At 32.0% G+C, this 21,084-nt stretch overlaps 1 protein-coding gene across 7 annotated transcripts in view; it reads right to left on the minus strand.

Annotated features, from left to right (window-relative positions):
* Positions 1 to 21,084, minus strand: part of LOC148615146 (intermembrane lipid transfer protein VPS13D-like) — a 64,393-nt gene that overhangs the window by 13,482 nt on the left and 29,827 nt on the right. For 3 of the 7 annotated variants that reach the window (XM_088589770.1, XM_088589772.1, XM_088589771.1), the window contains exons 37-61: positions 20,820 to 21,048; positions 20,087 to 20,329; positions 18,645 to 18,778; positions 18,145 to 18,243; positions 17,636 to 17,875; positions 16,983 to 17,118; positions 15,852 to 16,021; positions 15,365 to 15,564; positions 14,844 to 14,908; positions 14,123 to 14,219; positions 13,242 to 13,397; positions 12,958 to 13,090; positions 12,508 to 12,648; positions 11,461 to 11,635; positions 10,957 to 11,167; positions 10,619 to 10,820; positions 9,840 to 10,019; positions 9,217 to 9,377; positions 6,315 to 6,338; positions 5,058 to 5,111; positions 4,748 to 4,828; positions 2,883 to 3,027; positions 2,005 to 2,180; positions 1,150 to 1,273; positions 410 to 482 (exon numbers count right to left, since the gene is read on the minus strand). In XM_088589770.1, coding sequence (XP_088445896.1) covers positions 410 to 482; positions 1,150 to 1,273; positions 2,005 to 2,180; positions 2,883 to 3,027; positions 4,748 to 4,828; positions 5,058 to 5,111; positions 6,315 to 6,338; positions 9,217 to 9,377; positions 9,840 to 10,019; positions 10,619 to 10,820; positions 10,957 to 11,167; positions 11,461 to 11,635; positions 12,508 to 12,648; positions 12,958 to 13,090; positions 13,242 to 13,397; positions 14,123 to 14,219; positions 14,844 to 14,908; positions 15,365 to 15,564; positions 15,852 to 16,021; positions 16,983 to 17,118; positions 17,636 to 17,875; positions 18,145 to 18,243; positions 18,645 to 18,778; positions 20,087 to 20,329; positions 20,820 to 21,048 — 3,649 coding nt within the window. Of the gene's footprint in view, positions 1 to 409; positions 483 to 1,143; positions 1,274 to 2,004; positions 2,181 to 2,882; positions 3,028 to 4,747; positions 4,829 to 5,057; positions 5,112 to 6,314; positions 6,339 to 7,363; positions 7,376 to 9,216; positions 9,378 to 9,839; positions 10,020 to 10,618; positions 10,821 to 10,956; positions 11,168 to 11,460; positions 11,636 to 12,507; positions 12,649 to 12,957; positions 13,091 to 13,241; positions 13,398 to 14,122; positions 14,220 to 14,843; positions 14,909 to 15,364; positions 15,565 to 15,851; positions 16,022 to 16,982; positions 17,119 to 17,635; positions 17,876 to 18,144; positions 18,244 to 18,644; positions 18,779 to 20,086; positions 20,330 to 20,819; positions 21,049 to 21,084 lie in introns of those variants that run through there. The other 4 variants (XM_088589773.1, XM_088589774.1, XM_088589775.1 and 1 more) reach the window with 4 other exon arrangements.

Consider the following 21,084-nt stretch of genomic DNA (forward strand, 5'->3'; position numbering starts at 1 on the left):
AATAATAAATTGCCAGGACTCAAACAATCATTAACATGACATCAAAGTGTTTCATACATCTGCATCTGTAGTTCATATGATTAAAATTTTCCATGAAGGAAATATCTAGGATGATTTCGAATAAGAGCTGACTCACACATGTATACCTTCAGCTCAACTTAAACTCTTAACCCTTAAAAGGATTGACTTTCTTTTAAATCATCTTCCTTTGTGCACATTTGCATACAATACCAAACTTGACATACTTGAGTTTCATAAAAATTCATGTATTCTCTTATGAGAAGTTGCACTTACAACACGCATGTAAGTATGGATGGATTGAAACCAGATATGGTGATTATAACACAATAAATATGTTTGCAGAGGTGTAATAATCAATAGTCTTTAGACAAAGAAACTTAATACATACAGGAAGTTCTAGGTTTGACTGAAGCTTTCTGGTAAGGCTGGGTCAATCCTGTCTGGTAGTAAAACACAGGAACCTAAAATAAATCATTGTTCTATATATATAAATAGACCTACAAATGTTTACTGTGATCAATGGAACAGTCGAAGCTGATATATGACTAAAACCAGTCACACACACACAAGCACATCAACTTGCAGATGTCCACAAATTTAAATTTGGCTCCATCAAAAAGTTTTTAAATTTTAGCGGACAAAAATACATGTATTATGAGTTCTGTTAGCTTCTTTTTTCTTGTTGTATGTAGGCATCTTAATTTTTAAATTTCATTAAGTTGAACAAGAAAAGTGAATATCCTCTCTCTTCACACTGGTCTTTAATCAAATCAAACCCTTAAAATGAATAGTGTTGCAATGACCAGAAATATTTTATTTTCATTTATACACATCTATATATGATGCCTAACCTTCCTATAAAATTTCATTCAAATCCATTAAGCAATTAAGGAGGTGTTGTGCTTACTAAACTTTGACATTTTAAAACCTTCAAATTGGATTATTTCCTTTTGCAGGCATCAGATAATTATCTATTCATACACATTTACATGTGAAGCCTTAGATTCCAATAAAGTTTTGACAAAATCCACTGAGCCAATGGACAGACAGGGTGATTCCAACATACCCCCAAACTTTGGGCTGTATAATAAGCACTATCACATTAATGGGAAATAGAATGTTTTATACCTCAGAGTGGTTATCTATCCTGAAAGGTGGAGGGAACTCCTCAGCATCCACAAATATAATATGGTATGTTGGTCCCTCTAGAACTATCTCTACTTTCAAAAGATAAGAGTTTCCTAACTTGTCCCTGTAGACAAAATACAATGAATACAATGTCAGATTTATGCTACAATATTTGCAATACAAAAGACAGGTAAACAACATTCACATTAAATCATAAGTCAGAAAGGAAGACAAATTTTTAATGGTGTAATACATTTATAAACTAACCACTTCCAGGGCCTATGATTTTTTAAGCATGCATTCTCTTTCAACAATTTTATCATGAATAAAACTTAATAAAAAAAGAATTCAAAGTATGGATTGTTTAAACAGTAATTGAAGAAACATGAAGTTGCATATGTTGACATGCTACTATATCCCTATTCAAAGAATAAATTCCTATCAATGATTGCCTTGGACTGTTCTCAATACTTTAATGGAGTTGTTGACTCTTTGATACATTCCCTGTTTCCATTAAAAACTCATTATAGTGAAAACCAAATTTATTATCATTTCATTTTGAGGAAACAAAAGAATTTTCTCTTTCATTTATCATGTTAAATCATTCAAAGTTCAACATGAAGTTGACATCCAAAAGCAACCAACTTCACAATGAAGCTACATACCAAATATGAAAACTGAAGTAACCAAGAAGTACTTCTAAAAATGTACATACAATGTGATAGGGATCTATAACCCATTCATTAAATTGTGGTATGCTAATTTATTGTTTACTCTGAAGATAAAGGCTAGCCACTGAGATGCTGTCATAACACCATGAAGAGATGTCTTAATGTACCTAAGTCTATTAACTACCTCATATTAATGTGAAATGAGTTGACTTTATCAATTAAGAATCCTCCAGACCACATACACTCAGGTTTGTTGATCATTTTAACACACAACAGCTGATCAAAATCTAGTCTAGGGAAATGGAATGGCATCTTCCCATCAGGTAGAGCTGTTAAGTAGGTATCGACATTTCCCATCAACTGGAATAAAGAAAAAGATGGTGGAAGTTTACAAATAACATATAATTTCACACTTGCTTATTTTTATAATAAATAGCATTTGTACTTTTGAAAAAAAATTGTTTGTCCCTCTAACCATGAAAATAATGGTAACCACAGTATCTATTAAAACAACATGTCATTATACATGTTTTATGTGACACCACAAACATCAATTGTTTTGTCTTACCCAAAGGTTAGACATACTGAATATTACATGTCAAAATCTGTATCAACCTGAGACTCCTATATCATCCCGAGGGTCACTGGCCTGCAGGGTGATATAGGTCAAGGGTTGATATAGCATGTAATACAAATTTTAACATGTCATGTTCATTATATCAAATATTTTAACCATACTTCAAGTATAGTCTGTGAAGGAGTGTGATATAAGTAATGCAATATAGGTCTAGGGGTGTGATACTGGTATGCGATATAGGTCTAGATGTATGATACAGGTCTAGAGGTATGATATAGGTCTAGAGGTATGATACAGGATATGCGATATAAGGTATTCGAAAAAGGGTTTAAACAAACACTTATAATGCATATACAAAAAAAATATATTATAAATATATGATATATAAAAATATTACATGGCTACAGACAGGAATATACTAACAAATGCTCATATATTAAAATGTAGCTTTTATAATCTAACAACGTATTCAAAGAACTACAAACCTCCTCCATTGCTATATGTCTTTGTGCTATGGCAAGCTTGTGACTTGACTGGTTGTCTATCTCAAATCGTGGAGCAAAGTTTACAATTTTGGTACACTTGTATTTGCCACGTCCCTGTTGTACAGCAATACCTATGTTATACACCCTATAGAAAATAGCATTGAAAGAATAAAACATACATTTTTATTGTTTTCTATCACTGGTTGCTCCCAGTATTTGCTACTGAGTCAAAACAAGAGGTTCCCAGGAGCTTGAATCACTAACTTGGTTAAATTCTGCCTTTAAAGGGCAATAAATTGGAGTTGTCCAACAATTTTGAATAAAAAAGACTTTGAAAGGACTTATCATAATGATCATTTCATCAATTGAAATTTCTTTCATTCGATCATAAATTTCAAGATATTGGCTGAAAACTGCAAAAACGCCACTTTTCATCTTTCAAGGGCAATAACTCTTATAAAAAGTCATCTGACAACTTTAATCCCTGAAGACTTTTGTAGGCCTTATAATAAGGATCATTACAGCAATTGCAAATATTTGGCTAAATTTAACATCCCGGAGATATCATATGCAAAAAAAATACTGTCTGACCTCTGTTCTATTTTTAGTAATGGTGGCCATGGTTTTTGACGGATCAAAAATTCCCACGACAGTTCTATGCAGAATACCCCAAGAAACATTCTACCAAGTTTGTTTCCAATTAGTCAAGTAGTGTCAGAGGAGAAAAGTTCTGAAAAATTGTTAACGAAAATGACAGACCCTAAGTGATGGCAACAACTCACATGGCTTGGCAAGGCAAGCTAAAAATTAGAATGTATTGTTGTGAAAAGGTCCTGAAGGAAATCTTGTATGCAAACAGCTACAGAACTTTAATAAAAACAAGAAAGTGACAGTCTGTATGTGACTATTGCAAATAAAAACTCAATACTCTGACCTCAAGGTCGAAGACCAAAAACCTACTATACAACACACTGTCTTGTCGTTTTCTTCCCACATGCCAAATTTTAAAAAATAACAGCCATAACATGATTTTTAAATTTAAAAAAGCAAGACACAAGTTAAATCCTAAGGTCAAAGTTCAAGAACATAGGTTACAAATCCTGACATGACATTCTTAAATTTTGTTCACTGGAATTATTAGTTTTATTCATGTCATCATTAGTTCTAAACCATAGCTATTTCTTAATTCTAATCCATTACTATTTCTATTTTTTTTTCATTGGAATTATAACAGGGTTTTACTCATGTCATCTTTAGTTCCAAACCATACCTATTTCTTAATTTTAATCCAGAACTATTTCTATCTCTATTGTCTGGCATTGTCTGAACAGAACAGTTAGCTAGATATTGTCACAAATCATACCTCATACCTTTCTAAATGCTGAAGAAGGCTATATTTGTCAAACACAATATACAATGAAAAACAAACGAATAAAAATAAATGTCATTGGAAAAAAGAGTTTTACTAAACCAATTCACCATCACTCTTAAAGAACATAAATACAATTACAGGAATAACAAAATCACAATCATGATTTAAGTTGAAGGGGCAAACTGGACCAACCAAATTAACAAAAAAAAAATGAACAAAATAAAACTATCATGGTCAATGCATATCCTTTGGAAGCTAAAGTGGTTTGATTTTCTTAAAGAAGACTTTACAAACTAATGGTGAAAAGGTGTGTAACATGCTACAGTCAGAAACTGCATGTAAAGGTCAATATACTAAAGATGTAACATGGAATCCCATCACCATTAAACTATTGACTTGTAACCTTTGACCTTACAAGCAGCGAATGACTTACTGCCGATAATGGACAGACAAATGCAACTTCAATTTGGCCTGATTCTGAGCTTCTACTAACCAGTCAGGTTTATTTCCCTCTCTTCTAACCACATTCAATTTACGTACTCCAACTCCACTGTCGAGTGAAAATTTACTGCACCTAAAATTAAGTTAGTAAATAAAATACTTTACTATTACTAGTCTTAACGTAATATTTATCTGATGAAAAAAATATTAATGTAAAAAACATGCACATATGAACTCTCCTGGCAATCTCAGCTTATAGCAATTCTCAGAATAATATTTTTTTTATCAAGTATATGATATAATCCTGAACTATCAGAATTTACTATGTTGCAAAAATCTTCACTACCAAGATATGTACTTACCATAGAGGTAATGAGTTGGGCCCATGCACTGCTTTCCCTATTCTCATTGTACACCTGTAAATAAAACAATATTAACTAAGGATACTGTAAATTTGAATATCATATCCAACAGTTACATTAAGAATACACCCACATAAGAATTATACAACAGAAAATAAAAGACTGGCAATACTAGACAAAGGAAGCCAAATCGATGTGAAAAATACATGATTGATTGTTGGGGTTTAAAGCCCGAGCAGCAATATTTCAGCTATATTCAGGCGATTGCAAAATACAAGATCATTGTGGCAAAGAGTAACTTTCAAACAAGCAGGGCTATAAAATAGTAAAGTGCGAACAAAGTTAAGTATTTAAAAGGTTTGTATAACAATACATATTCCTTAAACCCTTTAAATGGAAATTTTTCAAAAACAACAAAACACACAGCATTTAAGAGCACAGATGTCATGCTAATATTGAACATTTAAAAATACTGTCTATTTGTTGTGAAGGTTTTACCTTTTACATGATAGTAAAATACAATAATTTCAATCATATGTTATTGGTATCCATCAATGGTGAAATCATATGCATAAAAATGTCTTGGCTAAGAAAGATACAATGTAATAGAAGCTGGAAGCAACTGCTTATCAAAAAGTGAAAATTTTATATCAAAACTAATAAATCAAGAAGTTGCATGTGTTGTCATGCTATGCATACCCTCATACAGGGTGTTGATATTGGACAGCACCCAAAATTGGTTACAATGTATACCCCATCTACATAAAGCCACACACCAAATTTTATATAAATCCATTGGGAACTGACAGAATGATGGGTGAAATGACTGTGAACAAGGTGATTCTAATACATACCACTGATTTTTTGAGAGGGGTCTAATTTTCTTTGTGAATGTAAATCTAGAAGCCTTGTTTGAAAAAGAGTATAATAATACTAGGAAAATCATCAATGAAAATCATTTACACACATCCATCTACACATATGTCCCTGAAATTTCAACTTTAACATGAATTTTAATACTGTACAGGTTAAAAGCCACTAATTAAGAACTGAAACTGTACATAGTATATATGTTTATTAAAGTACAAATGTACAAGAAAATTAATCATGCTCTGTAACCATGGTAACCATTTCACTAATCTAAAGTAATGGCCATTTCCCTATCAACGATGTAACAGCATAAAAGCTTTTTGTATGAATTAGTGCAGTTGCTTGGATGTGAGCGGTTATTTTAATACATGTAGTTATTGCTTTTACCTATACTTCTTCTGAGTATAAATTCTGTAATAAATCCATTTATATTCATATACATGGAAACAACCACACAAAGTAGTACACTACAAAAGTTTTCTAAAAACCCTTATCATTGTAAACAGTTCATGAAAACGTTTGTACCATGAACCTCTTAAAAATTGTCAAAACTAAAAGCAACGAGCAGGTAAGCTGTTTGTGAAGGTAACAGAATGAACATTCAGGTAAAAATGTATTGTCACAAGAGTCCTTTTGTAGAAAACCCTTGTAATAATGTGACATTCCATGTCTGGTCATTTTGTAGATAATAGGAACCAATCAAAACACTACAATGAAACCTGTTTAAAGTTAACTCAGACTGAAAGCTTTGTTTGGTTAAAGTAGGTGGTAAGTTAACAGAGCTTCATTTAAACTGACAGATATTCTGTGATGGTTTTCACTGTTATAAGAATGAGTTAATCTAAAAATTGTTTTTAAAAGCTGATTTGAAGTATACATCCTTGTGAAATTAATGAAATAAATTGTTTACAAAAATAAATTAGTTTACAATATACTTATCACCTAATTTGGTTGAAATGAAAAATAATCCTTCACAAACAATCAACAAGTATGTATCTTTTTTCTTAAATATCAAAATTTCATCAAAGAAAAAGACATTACAGTTGTTAATTCACTAGTGGACAGAATGCAATGACATTAAAGATGAGCTGAGTCTAAATCTATAGGAGTCTGCTTGAGTACTTAATTCTGTCTGAAAGGCAAGCAACTTTCTACTTTTCTGCTTCCATCAAATGATTGATTCTCTTTGTAAATATTCTCAAAAAAATTAATAGTCCATTTGTACAAGTAGTTTAAGTAATTCCATAAAACTAAAAGAGACTAGTTGTTAGAAAAGAACAAAAAGATAACTGTTGCATTAATTTTCTCTAAGAAATAGACCATATTTTCATTATTTGCTATTACAGAAAGAATATTAGATGAGTAAGCAGAAAACCAAAAAGTTATGACATGACATGAACTAGCTCAAAATTGGACCATATTAAATTAAAAATTACCATGTGTCTTCTCTGAAAATAAGGTGAATAATCACAATAAAATGTAATCCATTTGACAAAATAACAGCCTGAATTTAAACATCTACTTGTTAACAAAGGGTTTTAGGGTTTGAAAATTTCAAATATTTTTTACAAATTCTAGTTTTAAACTATTGGCAGGAGGCTGAATTGCTCACCTCCAAAAATTAGAAATTATTATATTTCATCAAAGAGAACCCAAATTATTTTTCCTTTACAGAAGCCCATCCTAAATTTTGTAGGTCATAAGGATCAATTTATCAACTGAAAGTTTCCTTCTATCTTTTATGGTGTCAAGATATTAACTTAGCAAACAATTTCAAAGGGTATCACTATAACATGCCACTTTGTGTGGAAGGGTACTAAAACTGCCAAAAAACATCATTTCTTGCCTTCAAGAGAAATACCTCCCATAAAAAATCATTATAGTACTTCTACCCAATGGAGAACAGTTCATGAACTTGTGGATTATCATGGTGTATCCATCTGCACCATGAAAACTGATTTGTTCAACGTGTCATAGTTTTCCTTTCCTCTTTCGTCTATCCTGGACTTGACTTTTTATAAGCAACTTGTCCAGCGATTCTTAAGAAGCAGAGGTCGCTTACCCTACCAGTGCACCTGGTCTGTGCTCCCAGTTTTTAGTGGAGTCTAAATTGCTCACTGACTTTTGTTACTTTGTATGTATGATTTTATTTATTTTATGTTCCATGCTGTGTGTGTCTGTTTTCCATGTCTGGTCTTTATGCCTGGGTTACATTCTTTTGATTTCCGCTATAACCTTGGTTCCCTTGATTACTCTTTTGATTTCATCAAACTGAACAGACATAGTTGTACTTTAATGACTGTATCTGTCATAGTTATGGAGGTAAAAGTTAAAACTGGTAGCTCTACCACTATGTCTTAAAAAAGCCATGGCAACCATATTTCTTGTTCAGCAGTCATAACCAACACAATTTTTTGAAGTCTAAAGAAGATATGACCAAGTATCATCAAAATATGTTAAGTTGTTTTTGAGTAGAAGATTTTTTTTTTTAGAAATTTTGACACTGACACTGAAGATGACAGATGCAAAATGATGACATGAGCTAACATAGACCTTTGGTATACTGAGCCAAAAAAGCAGCTATATCTTTTAGCAAACTAGAGACAAAGTAAAGAGATAAGGATCATAACTACAGAAATCAGTATTATCTAAGATTCATGCCTAGTCTAGTATTTCTATGTTGAGTATAAGAAGAATGGATATGGTGAATATGTCAAAGAGACAACAACCCCACCAGGGTGAAAAATTTCAGCTCAAAGCTACCTATGGGTCTTCAATGAATGAAACCCTCACACCACAGGGCATACTGCAAATGGCCCCAAAACAGCATATACACAAGTAAAATAATTGCTCTTATAAACTCTAGTGACATAAAAGAACATTGAATGTTAAAACAATACAAGGTATAACATGTGGCTGTAAATTGGTGGTGTTCATTTTTGACAAACAATGATAGACATATGTACCAAATCAAATTCTCCAGAAAAAAGAAATTATTTTTCATAGACATATATTTATGATTGTATTACCCAGATTTCTTATAATTCCTTCTTTTAATGATATAATAATACAGATTATATATATTATAGTGATACTGTTGGAACTTTTCTATGCAAAATACACAAATCATCAATATGATTTGATAATAGGCTGATATTGAAAGACAGACACACATAAAAAAAATCTGAAATCACAACCTTGACAATAACTGGAAAAGATGAGAACATTGGAAAACAAAATTAAAGTATCTATATTCAGAGGCAGTCAAAATGACTTTATGACTACTTACATTTCTGTGGCATCATGATCTGTGAAACTGAATAGCAGAGGGGCAACACATCTAGCCAGCTCATGCTCATCAAACTGTCCAGCCGACTCTTTTTCTGTCTGTCCAAACACTAAAGGAAGTCCTGTCCTGTTGATCAACCAGAAAGGTGACAAGACTGAGATCTACAATATAAATTAGGGCAATACTTTCTTTTTCTGGATATAATCAATAAGGTAATACAGACATATTTCTTATAAATTGAACATGTCTTTAGTCAGATACATAAAACATTGAATATGACAGGTTGATAAAACACAAAAAGTTATCACAAATCCAGACAGAATCTAACGTCATATTACAGACAGTAAAGAAGTATTCTGATTAGACTGTTTCTACTGTATTTTAATTCTTCACCAATTACTTCTGAAACACTGATACAATCATGGCTACATCAAGAACCACAAAATACAATGAAACTGGTCTAAACCAGACTTTTTTTAAAGTCACTTCATACAAGTTTAATTATATTTTAAGCCTTAGTAAACCATATACCTGTCTAAACAGAACTAATTTCAAAGTCCAAATTGGGTTCAACAGGTTTCACGATATAAACAATATAACTCAGAGACTTTAGTTGACCTTACATTTACACATCCACCTTTCCTACAGCTGATTTTGATTGTAAGAAGAAGTTTTCTCCCTTTGCTGTCTATGAGCCTTAGTTTGACACCATCTCTATTGGTATTTGGTGGAATCAATAATTCATGACATTTTTCAAAATTCTCTAGATTAATTCCTAATGTCATGTCTTGTAGTGGGTTGGCCTAAAAATAAAAAGTAAAGATGTTAAAATTTATTTTTGTTGCTAGATTTCTTTCAGTGAGTTCAATTTAATTTCAGCATAGTTTAAATGATAAACACACATACACATAGAATTAATAAGTCTTGAAGGTCAAGATAGAAATTATTGCTAGTACAGAAAAGTCCATTCTATTGCAAAATTTGTAGTTACAAGGAATTTCATTGGATCAATACAAAAAATTCAGGATGCCACTTCCATGACTTTAAAGACATGCACACATTTACTTTTACAGATTTTATTTGTGACTTCCCAAGATCTTTTTGAGTTGCATTAAAATGGAGATAACTGTACTGTATTTGAAGAATTGACGTAGTCAATGTACATTTGACTGTGGTAAATATCTGTTTACTGGCTCTGCTTGCACATCACCAGTTAACTGGACTTGCCACCATCAAATCCATGTTTGATGCCTCTAAATCATCATGTACAATACAATATCCCCATAATAGGACAAGATACAAGACAGATGATATTGTTGGTAAAAATCTTCCAAGGTGTTGTTTCTTTTATGCCATTGTTACAGAATCAGCTACATTGAAACCAGATTTGCAGAATACTTACAGCATGCAGATCAGCTTTCTTGCCTGGTTTGATGATTCCACAGATCTCCGTACCTTTAAGGTAATACCTCATATCTATGGGGAGGAGGTTATGTATAATAACAGGAGGTAGTATTGTAATCATGTGACCAGGGAGTATTGGGATGTCTTCACTTGTAAGGATCTGCTCTGGGTAATTTTCACGACATACAGATGAACAGAACCTATAAAAAAAGGAAAAACTATCTTTGCAAGTTCTTCTTAAGTCATTTTTTTCTTATAAAAAATATGTAATCAAATGAACTATTACCACAATGCTAAAATTTTCAAAATTGTAATTTCGCACTTATATACTAGTACCTGTAATTTCCTGAATCATCAGGCATTTCACATTTTAATATTTTTTCCTTTATATGATCGTCTCCAGGTAATCCAACATGCTGCCATTGGATTGGTTGATCACAGAACTTGACAGGCCAATCAGAGGGCCTCATATATAACGTGGCACATATAAATGGTAATGGCACAGGTAAGGTTTCTCTTGGTTTAATTTGTAATATTTCAAACTTCCCTAAAAACAAAATTAACATATTATAAATCACAGTCATCGCAACAAACATCTTGATTTGATTGGCACAGATAATACTATATGTAGTCATTGTTCAGTACAGGCTTCATATCTGTCTACACTTTTTCAACATTGAAAAATTCATTCTGGGTCTACACTGATGGCTGAGATTATACCAATCTATGGGATACTGAATAAATTTGAGTCTTTAAGGTCACATTTTTCAAAACAACAATTTTGTTTAGGACATATCTTATAAAACCAATTGAGCTGGGAGTAAAGGACATCAGTCTTACCTTCTAATCCATTCCCAGCCAACATTCTGACATCCAGAGGAGAGGATATCTTATTAGAAATTGTCAATGCAGATCTGATGGTGATGACCTTTTTAGCACTCCCTTCCTGTCTCACATCAAACACCACTCGAGCAAGGTGCTGTTTGGCTGGGTCATGCCATGAACCAAAGGATATCTGAGTTAAAAAGTATTTATTTACAGCCACTATGGCAAGTATTGATCTTCTTATTGTTGCTAGTACTACATGTATGTTTATCATGTAGAAATAGCAAAACAGAAGTTATTTACTTATAATTGAATTTCAGCAGAAACATGAAGCTGCATGCATTGTCATGCTAGGTATACACCAACTAGAACATAAAGTTTCTATCAGACAGCTCCAAAAATGGCTAACAATGTATGCCTCATCTATATAAAGCCACACACCAAATTTGAAATGAATCCATCTATATGGAGACAAGATAATTGTGATAAAATTTAGACAGACAGACAGACAGACGGACAGACAGGGTGATGCCAATATACCACCCACTTGTTGAGTAAAACATGTTTTGTGATCTTCCGAATTATCTAATATTACAATCTAATATTACAAAACAGTTTTCACTGACTCACTTTACTAGGTATATATCTGAACAATAAATCAAAATTATTAGGACCAAGTACAACATTTGTTTGGTCTGTTTGAAATAACCTCAATGCATATGGTGTATACCTAAAAATAATTGGCAACAAATGGTATAAATAACTGTGAATGTAATTTCTACATAGACCAAACAATTATAAGCATTTCTAAGCTTCATTTTGGAATTATCAATATACCATACCACTATAATAAACCTAAAATGTGTCTGCAGTTCAGTATTGATAAATGTAATTAAATATCAAATAGCCAGAATCAGTATAAAATCAGAGTTCTTGACTTAGAATTTTTAGTATTAACAAATAGTATTCCATTTTAAATGAAAAGGATAGTGCTGTTTAAACATATCTACATAATATAAAATATATTTCCTTTGAATTATAAGCATCATAAGAAAAACTTACAGAATTAAGTCCTGTATCAGATTTTTTATCAGGCTCTGCAACCCTAAAGTATACTCCAACTTTGTCTACAGATACAGCTGATAAACGGTTCCATCCATCAATCTTAACAACTATCTGGTTCACATGAAGATCATGGCTTTTCTGGACAAAGAAATTAAACTTTCCTAAATAGATCACTTGTCTCGATACAAATATGATGCCACTACATTATAACAGGTTTAATTTCAAAACTACCATGAAAAGTAACTAGAAAAATTATCAAGGGATACACCCCATCTCGAACAACAATAATCATATGGTCAAAATAAAAGTTATCAAACAGAAATTTGATGTCATTTCTGGATTAATTGGATGAACTGTAAGATATAGAGGCACCACAATTACTATATTCCTCCCAAAATAAAGATGGGGTATAAAGAGTTGAAGTTTCAGGATCAATATTCCTCTCACCTTGTGCCTGATTTTCTGTGGTCTACTGAATTCGAATGATACTTGTTGTCCTGGCCGGACATTTTTCCAGTCTGAAGTTTGAATAAATCCCCAGTCCATTACATCCTGTTTACTATCCGATTCAAGTTTAATTCTGTAAAGGGAAATACTAAGTGTTTTTTCTACAGTTAAATAAGCACATTTCTAATGATAATTCTAATTTTTGTACAGAAAATGTGTATATTTGCCAACTACAGAAATGTATCAGTGAATGACAAATGCTGGAAACCTATCTAATAACTGACCTTGATGGATGTGTAGTGACCTTGAGATACCACAGTGGACATCCAGTCTGGTTGTCAAGGACAAATGGTACAAAAGGGGTACGTCTTCTCTGGTTAGACACGGTCCCTTCACTAGCAGACATTATTAGGTTTCCTTCTCTAGGACTGTTGGCTGGACTGTAATACAAAATATGAGTATGTGAAAAATCTATCAAATCTGTAATGTTCACAGTCTCTCCAAAAAAGTCTGCTTGATTCAACTTAGGATAACTAACAAATACTGTCGTATACTTCCTCTATAAAGTACATATATAAGGTAGATGTCTATACAAAACCTTTACATAATCAAAACAAAATTGTTCAATTAAGGATAAGTATTTAGTTATATTTCTGTTAGTTCAAACAAAAAAACTTTAAACATATAATCCTAACAACACTGTAAAACTATCTTCATATTCTCCTAACACCAGGTTCTTCATGTAAAATTTACAATTATGAGATAACCATATTGCACTTGAAAATTTAAAGGCATCAACAGTGGAGTTGACAATGGCTAATTGAGAAACCTAGCCATTAACAGCCAACTGTCAATTCTATATCGACGATGACAAATCCTAAAATACGATATGCTAATATTCCCTTCTAATGCAACTGTCAAAATAACAAATAAAATCTTTCAAAATATCTCTGCATAAAAAAATTGAGACAGTTAATCGTAAATTGATGCCTTAAAATTTCAAGGGTTATCCATTGAAAAACCACAACACTAACTGCGGTAGAATGCCTGTTAAAAGATGTCTTCAACCTCATTGTCCTCACATCCTACTACATGTAGTGTCAAATTCTAAATTAAAATTTAATATGCCTGAATCATTTCTCCTAACAATAAAGGTAAAACTTACGAAGCCTGTTTATAGTAATCCTCAGTCCACTTATCTTTTGTTTTATTGTAGAGGTCTAACAATGTTCTGGTAATGTTGATGTTTAGAACATCTGGGGCTACAATAAGGCAAATATTACTTCAATGGAATTATCAAAACTTATGTTAATAATATGAACTTGTATAGCTATTCTTAACTTTAAGAAAAATATGATACTACTGTGTTTATACCAATGGCTAAATAAGAACTATTATAAGTGGATTTAATGTTTTTAAATCATTACTCAAAGAAACTTTCAAGTGGACCCAAAAAAGGCCAAATAGGCAATTATTTATAAAAAAAAAAAAAAAATTATTATATTTGTTGTATGTAAATATATGTATTTGAATCATACATTTTTGCTTATAACAGCATATTTTTTCACAATATTAGGTCATGCATCAAAGTTAAGATCATTTTTATAAACTTTTTTTTTTATAAAACCCAGATAATTTTTGTCTGATGGATATACAATTTTCAACATGATATTTTCTTTCCATTTTTCTTCTTTTTTCTTTATCAAAGTATTAATCCTAATTCGTATTCTTTTCAGGAAGGTAATTTCCTATGAAAACCATTTTGTACACATAAAAAAAAATATAAAAAAGACCATTCTTACAGTTCTGAATACATACTAATGAATAATTTTAAAACTAACAAAAGGTATATAGGCTATAATCAATCATATGTAAACAGATCTTACCATTGATATGAATATCCTGCTTTTTGTTATCCTTTTCTTCAAATTTTAACCATTCAGTTATGCACCTTAAAACAGAAGAAAATTTAATGCTTCTCCACAGGCTAGCTGAAAAGTTTGTTTAATAAATATCTGAAATTTTCTATACAAAATTTTTCTATGCAAACTATTAATATGTGGTGAATTCGTATGACATAATCCCATGCTTCACATGACCATACATACTTGGCTAGTAGTGAGTATGAATCTAGGCCACAAAAACTTAAATAATACTTTAGTCTGAAAATATACTTTACTTTTATGGTAATTACAAACAGATTTTTAGGATAAAATGACATCTCAAACACTAAATAATATTCTAAGACTTCAATAATTCTCCAAGTTTTCTGGAACCAGACTGGATATCAATAATATCAGTAATATCAGTAATGGGACATAACCTGGAGCAGATTGCTGATAATTATCATCTGTAAAATTTTATGTGCTCTTTTCCTGACATATTTCTAAAAATAACTTCCACTAACTTCCAAGGTTCTATGAATGGTTCCCATCCAGACAACTCTCTGTTGTAGTAATCCCCTGTCAAGTTGAAGCGAGCCACACCTTCTACCACAGTCTGTAGTGTCTGTTTAACATGGATACTGCTGAATGAAAGCTCAGCCAAGGGAACATCCGAATCCTTACAGTCATCAATAAAACACAGACATAAACATGTTGCTCTCAGCTGAAGAAAATGAGAAATAAGAAAGTCAAGATTTAATATAATATATTACAAAAGGAAATTAAGGGAACCAGAATTTGAATGGCAATTGGAAAGAATATACGTGTACAAACTAGGGCAAAAAGATGATATCTTTATTTTACTCCATTTGCTATCAAGCAAAAGTTAAAGTATATTTAAAAAATAACAATAATAAAGAGTAAAAACATTACACCTAAATTTCATAATATCAACCCAGAAAAACTATGTGATCCTCAATATTTCTATTCTACAAACAAATGTGTACTTACCTCAATACAAGTAAGATTAAGACCTCCTTCTTTTTTTTGGACAGGCATTGGTTTACCATGCTGAGTTAACCAGATTGCAGCCTCATTCTGATCACCTTTAGAACTATCTAATGCCTTCTCACATTCCTCATCAGAAAATCCTAAATCTCTCAGAACTTTTATTGTATTTGCTGGATGGAGTAAAAACAGTTCATGGTGACTTTCAACTCAAAAGATGATATCATAATATTGATTTTCTTATACTCGACTTCACATAAATAACATACTGTTAAAATTTGAATAAAAATATTTTCTACGACTTTATTGACACCTACCGTCGTTTAAATTGTCTAAAATGACTTGCTCATTCCTTTAGCCAAATGGCTTCTCCCTGAACATTGAATCGTTAAATTCTGGTCAGATTTTAATTCTCGATGCCAATATTTACATTGTAAAAAGTCGGCCATGTTTACAGTGATTGGGTTGCTAGGAGATGTTGTTTACGTTTAAATGGTTTGTCCAAAAACAGAAGAACCCAGAATGCATTTCGGCGTTATTTCGGATGTCTCGGATTTATTTTACGCGAACAACGTACAATACCAAGAAGTTGATCAAGCAGACGATTGTCACCGGAGTTCAACGGGAACTTACGAACTTCGTTTGTAAACAAATCGTCCCATATAAACCAACATAGCGGATATTAGTATGGGATTTTCCTGTAAGGATTTGTTACGCATGATTTCAGCTAATAAGCAACTCATTGGTACTAACACGTCATGCTTATATGCGAACTATTTTCATATTAAATAAAAGAGATACAACTCTAGCGGTAAGTCCCGACGGTTTAAAAAGTAGAGCTTCAATTCGAAAATGTGTTGTATGTGACGTCGAGTATAGTGGTAAATAATTGACTTCTATAATTTTTTCAATTGACATAATGTAAAAGATGGTGAATAGGAATACTTTTAAAACATCTGACAACAATTTTTTTTCACAATACACATCACCATATGATGCTAAAAATTCTTTAAAAATTTATCAAATACATAGAGCAGTTTCAGAGGAGTTGAGCATACTATAAATGTAAACAGATAAAAAAAAACTTTGACAGACATTTTGATCACAGGGGTTAAAATTAGATTTCTAACATACATGGATATTTTGAGGGAAATGTTTGAGATTCTCTATTCTTAGCCTTCAGAGCTTGGTCTGGCAGTGAGTTTAGGATAGCAAGGAACATCTTCATATCCAAATATGACAGCCTAATGTTCATGGTATGGAATGTTACCTACAATATGCAAATGTAAAATCCACATAAACTAATAATTATCTAAAATTCATGTTTGCTAAGGAGCTATTCAGGTAATTGCTAAATACTTTCAGAAGTAAATACCACTTAGTGTTTTCTTTCTTTCACTAATCCCTTGAGCTGTATAGAAATAGTTGCATTTACAAGAAATGTGGACAGGAGAACAAACAGACAATCATGGTGATTCCTACACACTTGTTTACTTGGGGCATAAAGACCATTTTTCATCATTGGTATTCCGAAAAGGTCCTGTGTTTCAAAATATAAAAAAAACGTTTTTGTTCATAATGATGCTAATCCTACTAAAGGTTCACACCATTGTTTCCCTGAATTACTTGTTTTAAAATTTTAAGCATGTAAAAAACACAAAAAATCATAATGAGATTTGTTTACTCTATGGTAGTAACCTATAGATATACTCTTTCCCTTAAATTGAGAATTCACCATCCAATATTACAGTAGTTGGGGTTCAGACAATACACATCAAAATACTCACCTCTAGCAGTAAATTTCTCTGTTTTAAATCAGAGGCTTCATTAAAACCACAAGAGTCTGATTTTTTCGGGTTTGGTAGTGGATTGGCATTCAGCTCAATGTTAATCTGTAATGGATCAATAATGGATAAAGCTGTTTCATCTTCAGAGAGCAAACTACAAGAGAAGACCTCTACACTCTGGAGATGACAGATTAACAACTTGTCCTGGCAGTTAGGTCTGTATGTTAGGACTGCTGTACTCTGAAAATAAAGGAGACTTCATGTCAGTTTTAGGACAAGTCAACTTATGTATTTTTAATGCTAGTTTGAGAAAGGTATAACCAGAACAATATAGTTTTGAGGGCAAATATTTTTTGTTCTTAATCGTAAGATGTCATCCCAGTTTCTGAAAGCCAGAATGATTTAAAAATTATCTTTCACAATTATCAACATCATAGTTCCAAAATTTAAGTACTCTTCAAGTTTCATGGCCATATTAGAGGACATTTCTAGTTAGAATCAAATCTTACTTTGAGGATAACAGCATTAGTATCCCATGTAGTGGTATCCTCTACTACCACAAACTGAGTGTCAGATACATTCAACTTCAACTCAAATGGAACCTCAACCTGAAATACAGCAACAACACAAAAAACATGTTATTAACTTTCTTTAAAGTAAAAAAAATAAATAAATTACTACCACTTATTTTGTTAAAGAAAAATTTCAATTTCCTAAAATGTATACACACTTGAAATCAAATATGATTTTTTTGTTCATATGTTTTTGTCTAACTTTATGAACTAAATTTATCAACACCAAAATAACAGCAAAAGACCACTAACATACACAATGAAAATAAACCTTAGATGACACTGGTCTAAAACTCTAAATTAAACAGCTTTATAAGTCCCTCCTGATCTAGATTATTTCTATTTTTAAATTATTTTAATCATGTATCTGGATATCCTGAACAAATCAACACATTAAAAAATATGTCATCATTTTTTTTTGAAACCATTCACTCTACCTGTTCTATAATAGGTCCTCTCTTTGTCATGACACCACTGGACATATTAACTGGACTACAAGTCCTGGACCCAGGTCTGGGAGATAATGGTATATTGTCTATGTTTACACCCACTCCTGAAGCAATGTCACCATCTGATCACAATAATAGAAATGTTATATCAAAGCTACCACAAACATTATCATGTGCATTCATTTGAAATTTCATTTAGGATCTAAATGTGAATTTAAATTTTTGTGGTCCATTATATAGTATTAGGCTAACTTATCATAAGAGAGAATATACTTTATCTCACAAACGATTCTGTCATTGCTTTCCTAACAAAATCAAAAGTGACTATTTGAAAATTGCATAACACTCTTATCTATATAACATTGATGACTCTTATTCCATTACCATAAGCCAATGACATTATAAACATACTGCAGTAGAGAGATTATCACATGAAGGAAGAATAAGGCTGGAAACAGAGTCGCAGGTGATATTCTTCTCTGAGAGTTGTGATTTAGTATACCACCCTCAATTGCAGGCAGTATGTGTTATACTGCGAAAGTGCTATTATTCATGGGATACAATTTTTTGTGGAGCTTCTTGATTGACTAAAAACGAAAAAATAAAATACCTTACAAAATACATATTTTGCACTGATTTGTACTGTAAAAAAACAAGAACAAACCAATGACTTGTCTGAAATCCACTAAAATTGATATCCACCAATCAAAGTACTTTCACAGTATAATATTGAATATCATTAAGTTTGTGTTTGGATAAATTCTTACAACAATCTGATGCACCATTCTTTAATAGAAACTGAACAATCCCATTCCTTCTGTACAATCCCTTGTGTCCCCTTTGCATCCTTACTTGCCAATAGATTACAAATATTTCCTTAATTGACATTTGCAAAATTCATTTTCGAAACAACGTCTGATGTTTTTTTTGTTTTGGCTGAAGTAAAAAAAAAAACGAAGAAAGGAACTGATATGAAAGAAAGATTATGTTGAATTTTATATGAAGTACAATATTTTCTAATAATTTTGAGATTCACAAAATTGACCTTCAATACGTCCTAACATTTCAATGCATACGTTAAAGTAGTATATTCTTGGGTTCAAAATATAGCTTTATTGAATATATAAAATACACTTACTTGCAGTGAAAGATAGACAATGTACCAATAAAAAGAAAGAATGGGAAATAAATTCAAAAACGCAGTATTACTAAGGCCATTCAAAGTTTATTTCTTTGTTCCAAAGCCATTGAAACCAATGAGGGTGGGTGGCAATTCTTTTTAACTTTTCATTTTCCTGATTCCCCCACCCAAAGAAAAACGGGGCTTCATACATTTTTCATAGACTGAAAAAAATAACCATGTAATTAACTTAGCAAGACCTAAATTTAGTAATTCCCCAGGAGTGAATTCTAATAGTTTTGACTATTACCTTGGTTAAATGGGTCATCTGGTTTTGATGTAAGAAATTCTTGAACAGTCAACAGCCAATCAAATATGCACATCAACTTCATGTTATTGAGTAGGATAGAGAACTGATTAGAATCCTTGGTAGATCTGAAGTGCAGTTCTAACTGGAAAGATCCATACTCTGAATAATGGAACTTCCTGTTCTTGGATGGTCCTGGTTGTAAAATCTTCTCAAATACATTAGGACGTACATTGACTGGAGCATCTACAGATGAAACAAATCATTTTCTCAGAAATCACTACTTAATTTTTTTTATATAAATCTATGACAGATAAAAGAAAAAAAAATAATGCTTAGCAAGAGTATCTATATACAACCCTGACTTCTAATTGATTTCCATCAAGCTAAAGCCTGTTTTATACATTTAAAACCACCATCAAGGATAATAAAAAAATTACCCAACTGATAAAATCTAGGCAGTAGTTAAATGGAGTAGTCAAAAGGAAAGTCTGTATAACAAATGGCAATATCAGGGTAAAAACCAGAAAGTTTGAAACCACTACATTGGTCCTGACTTGGTACAGACATTTAAAAATGAAAGGTGGGTTAAACCAGGCTTTACAGCATGCTGAACCTCCCACTTCATTATTTCTTGTATATTTCAACACATAGCATATGTACCATTTCAGTCTCTAAACTAGATGTCTTTACAAACATAAGTTCCTAAACCAAGTGTTAAACATTAATTTATTACCTCTGTATCTGGTATCACTAGCCACAATTTCATGAGAAACCAGGTCAACATCTTTAGATTGATTTGAGAAGCTATCAAATCTGAATGTGGATGAGATGAAGTCCAGTTTTGCCAAAGAACATTCTGGGAATTCTGGTCCCTGGTAGTGAGATAAGACTAACTCTATAGTAACATTGTTTAGGTCTATAGACATACCAATGTTTTGCCACACAGTACCACTGAGGACAGTCTGAAATAAGACATGAACATCATTATCAACCAAGAA

The sequence above is a fragment of the Perna viridis genome, chromosome 6 (genome assembly GCF_037379345.1).
Source record: "Perna viridis isolate PV_CMFRI_1.1 ecotype Kerala chromosome 6, ASM3737934v1, whole genome shotgun sequence".
In the NCBI taxonomy this organism is placed as follows: Eukaryota; Metazoa; Mollusca; class Bivalvia; order Mytilida; family Mytilidae; genus Perna; species Perna viridis.